At 47.7% G+C, this 4,545-nt stretch overlaps 1 long non-coding RNA gene and 1 gene segment (V, D, J or C); one reads left to right on the top strand and one right to left on the bottom strand.

Moving 5' to 3' along the window:
- LOC101562402 overlaps nucleotides 1-4,545 on the bottom strand; it is a 271,529-nt gene that overhangs the window by 97,636 nt on the left and 169,348 nt on the right. Inside the window, 2 exon segments of the V gene segment in view lie at nucleotides 2,306-2,617; nucleotides 3,001-3,065. Coding sequence covers nucleotides 2,306-2,617; nucleotides 3,001-3,049 — 361 coding nt within the window.
- The window catches only part of LOC111813058, a 137,579-nt gene that overhangs the window by 93,838 nt on the left and 39,196 nt on the right, over nucleotides 1-4,545 (top strand). The gene's annotated exons all lie outside the window — the stretch shown is intronic.

Here is a 4,545-nt window from a genome sequence, read left to right as displayed (position 1 = left end):
CCCTCCCTCTCCTTCTATCCCTGCCTCACTCCCCCTCTTCCTCTCCCTGTCTCCTTCCTGCAGGTGCCTCCCACCCTGTGGCCTCCAGGGCTGCTTTCCCCTGGTGCTCTGCCTTCTGTGAGCTGGCAGGCCCTGGTCTGCACTCACCTCCTTGTGCTCACTTCCTGCTGATCTCACCTCTCTCCCTACATCTCGCCAGCTCTGATCCTTTCCTGGAGCTCCAGGATCCCGCCGATGCCTGTGCCTCAGGGACAGTTACTGGTATGAGGTCTGGTGCCATCTCAAAATCTGATGTGTTCTGTGACAAGGCCCTAAGTCCTTTTCCTCCCAAAGTTCCTTCTGTCCACCTCCTCCCTAAGGAACCATCCTTGAAAATTCTGTTGGGGCTCATTTCTAAACATAACGCCATCTTTGGTGGTTTGTCTGTCTCAGCTCATGTCCAGATGGCATAACACATATTTTGTTTGACTAGTAAACATGACCAGTATCTGCACACCTTCTAAAACAGCATTACCTGGTCCAGAAAAGTAAGCCCATGATGAGATGGATAGTGGTACCAGAGGAACATTTTAGTGTGTATTTTGGAAACTGTCATAAAGGCCAATCATAGTAAAGATGTATGTACTATGTCTATTATCAAACTCTTAATTTCTTTCACCCAACATTAATCCTTGAGGATAGTAGAGGCCTTTGAAAATTTTCCCAACAGAGCCTGTTGAGATGTACCAGCCATCAGGAGGATGAGTGGAGCCGTGAGGATGTGCCTTCGTCCTGGAACTGTTAGGTTGGGCCTTCTTGTTTATCAGGGTATTATTACCCCTTAGTGATTGTTGACTGATCGGGTCTGTCATCTTTGAAACCATTGAAAGGTGAAGAGCCAATAAATGTGACAAATAGTATAATGTTGGGGCTCCGGGAGGATCAAAGCCCCCTCATAGAATTCAAGATTCTCTTGGGGCTAAGACCAACATCTTCTCTGAGGGGCCTGTAGTGATTTATTTAGTTACAAGAACACAGGAGGGGAATTGGCAAGGAGGACAAAACTGGCTCAGGGCTTCTCCAAGTAAGGTATTATGCTCAACTGGGCGAGCTACCTTCACTCCAGGAGGGTCTCACCCAGGAGTGACATGCCTGTGCTACAGTCTCTCCAGCTGAGGTTGGAGCCAGTGTCTTTAGCTGTGACCGTGTTTGATGCTTTGGGGCTTCAGGTCTTCACCCACCATTCCAGGCCCCAGTAGGGCTCAGTGACAGAAAGTCCTCCCTGAGGGTCCACTGCCCATCTCCAGGCAAGGGGCCTCAGCCCTGCACAGACCAGAAGTAAGCAGGAAAGCCAAGTGAGTAATTAAGTTCTCCTCAGAGCTGCCCCATAGTGGTCTCCGTCATGTGTTTGCCTGAAAGTCAACTGGGGAGAAAGGTCTGTGTGGAGACTAAGACCTTCCGTGACTGTGTGAGTGGCTGTGGAGAACAGAGGCAAACACGGCTCATGAAAACCATGTGCAACTGCTGCTAATGGCTGTGAGGAACTTTGTAAGAGTTTGTTTGTCCCCTTTGTATGGAAACTCTATTGTCGACTGTCCCTGGAAAAGGATCCTTCAACTTCCCCTGCTGAACTCCAGTGTCGGAAGAGGTAGAGTCCCTGCGTGGATGCTCACCTTTGCCTTGATCCTTGGATCATAAGGATGGGACACAACTGGAGTTTCTTCAGGCCAGGAGCTGTGCACATCGTTGGGTCCAGAATACCAAGAGCGCTGCATGATGCGCCAGTTCCTGATGTTCCATGGCATCGCTTGAAGCCAAACCTTGCAAGCCTGGAAGGGATCTCCAACCTGTGCCCTTCTGTGATGGGGCAGCGCTGCAGGAGGTACAGACAGCCTGAGAACGCCATGCATGGTCGGCACATCTGCTCTGGATTGTGACATAACATGAGAGAACTGAAAGGCAAAGCACTGACTTTACGTGCCGTTTCTGTGTTATTAGTATTTTAGGCTGTACTTGTTGTGTGTCTGATGTGGTTTTATTCAGTTTCATAAAAGAACTGAATTTTTGAGCCCAAAGGTCCCTGTGAATGTCAGCTCTGTTCCTTTCATCCTGTGCCAGCGTCCTCAGCACAGCACAGGGCCGTGCTGCTCTTCCTCTTCCTCACTCTCTGCCCAGGCAGAGGCCTCAGCTGCGAGGTGTTGCTCTGAGTCCCCAGCCTCTGCCCTCACACAGAGCGGTCTGCGCTGTGCTGCTCCCCAGACAGCAGGGCAGGCGCGCAGCTGGGCCTCCAGGCAGGAGCTTTGTGTTCGGGGCTGTAGCACTGTGTGAGGAGCATATAAACCTTGCCAACAGTAGTACACTCCAGCGTCCTCAGCCTCCACCCTGCTGATAGTGAGTGTGAAGTCTGTCCCTGACCCACTGCCGCTGAACCTGTCTGGAACCCAAGAGTCCCTTTTGGAAACCTGATAAATCATGCACCGTGGAGCCTGGCCTGGCTTTTGCACAACCCAGCTCAGGTAGGTTTTTCCATCACTATACAGCAGGCTCTGACTGGATCTGCAGGAGATGGAGGCGGGCTCTCCAGGGCTGACAGACAGAGAGAGTGGGGTCTGGGTCAGTACAACATCTCCTGTGGTTCCTAAAATGATACAGGAGAAATATGAGATCATATGCAAACTCCATGAGCCATTTCATAATTTTACCTTTTGCACACATATCAGGCTAAGTTATTTTTATTTTTATTTGTGTACAAAACACTGAATTTTAAAATTGGCCCCAGATTAGCAGCCCCAAGGGAGCCCATTGGGCTCACGCTCACCCTCTCCATCTGTATGTAAAGTCATCACCAGAGAACATGGATCTTGGTTCCCTCTGGAATCCTCCCACCCCTGCAGACCCACCCTCCCCTGTCCATCCTGCAGGCCCAGCCCGCCCCCCTCCCTCTGTGCTCTGAGCTCACTTGGGCAGCAGGGCACCCAGAGCTCCCCTCCCCCAGGCCCCCTCAGCTCCCTCTGCCCTCACCAGGGAGACAGAGCAGCAGCAGCCCCAGGAGCTGAGCAGGGAGCCTCATTGTGAGCAGCTGAGCTGAGGAGTCCTGATCACTCAGGGTGAGGCCAGAGCCCATCTTTTATCTCTGACCTGCAGGCCCAGTTCCTCTCTGAGGAGCCAAATGCAAATTGCCTGGTGGGTGCAGTGGTGTGGAGAGAAAGAGAGAGAGAGAGGGCCTGGGGAGGCCTCTCCTGGGGGCTGGTGGGGAAAATGTCCCCTGCATTTGGAGGGAAGCCATGGACATGAAGTCCACGCTGTGTGCAGCTGTGGGCACCAGGACTCCACTGTGAAGATCTGCACCTGACACAGGAGCACAAGGGCCATGATCCTGACCCCAAGGTGGTCTCGGACCTTGGAGGGAATGCCCACCCTGCTTGGCCTCCTTCCTAGCTGGGAAGGAATAAAAACAGCTTACAGTTAGCCATCTTCAGAGATGTCAACCACCAGGAGCGTGGAGTGGGGCTGTTGAAGATTTTCCAATACTGTTTCCATGCAAACTGTATGAGTTTTAGGTGCCTGTTAGCAATGCCTTTTTTCTCAATTTGGTGATTAAACTCGATTAAAGCACTCACACTGAAGGAAATACTGTTTTTCATTTGGATAAACACCCTATACCCTTGTGAAAGTGAGGTAGAGTTGTTGAAACAATTATGAGTAACTTTTTTTTTAATGAGTAACTCTCTAATGAGTATAAAATTTGTGGGGGCAGGCATGTAAGATGGTTCAGTAGAATAAGCACTTCCCTGGCAAGTTCAAAGGCCTGAGTTCAATACCCGGGTCTGAAAAAAAAAATTCGGGGGATGTAGGGTTTAAAAATTCATGAATTAACTGTATTATTTGTCTCCATTAAATATACACTTATGAAGTTGTATACATGAAGTGTATATTTTAACATCTGTCCTTGTATATCAATATATGCATCCATAGATAAATGTATATTTTTGTATATAAACATATACATCAGATTAATGAAAATATTTAAGTAAAAATTCTCCTGAAATCTTGCACAGCATGAAAGAGGTATAAGCTTATAATTCTCCTTTTCAATGACCATAAAAGGTCCTTGTGGTAAGTAGTTTTCTTTTTAATATTGCATGGTTTTTCTTTCTTTTTTTCCTATAATTTTGTTGCGAAACAGCGATGAGATAGTTTCAAAGCAAATTGGTAGGACAGTTTCACTAATTAACACATTGCATACTCTCTTCCTAGTGGTTATTTACTCTACAAGATGTGGACATGATATCCTATTTACAAACACCATTAGAACAAATCCCTCTGTTCATTAAGAGAATGTAACTATATATCCATCCTAACCATTTTGAATACACAGACACAAAATGGACATTCATCTGTATCCCCTTTTTTGTTTAGTTCCGTCATTTGAATATTATTGGTGTGTTAACTCAGCAAAATATTCTAAAAGAGTTCAGTAATTCATAATAGTATTGGGTCTTCTGCTTGACTGGCAATGTCAGAAATTGTTGACCTGAGTTCCCTACAGCTCAACATAACAGCATG

The sequence above is a fragment of the Octodon degus genome, unplaced genomic scaffold (genome assembly GCF_000260255.1).
Source record: "Octodon degus isolate 3935 unplaced genomic scaffold, OctDeg1.0 scaffold00162, whole genome shotgun sequence".
Lineage (NCBI taxonomy): Eukaryota > Metazoa > Chordata > Mammalia > Rodentia > Octodontidae > Octodon > Octodon degus.
This window is presented reverse-complemented; position numbering and strand designations above follow the sequence as displayed.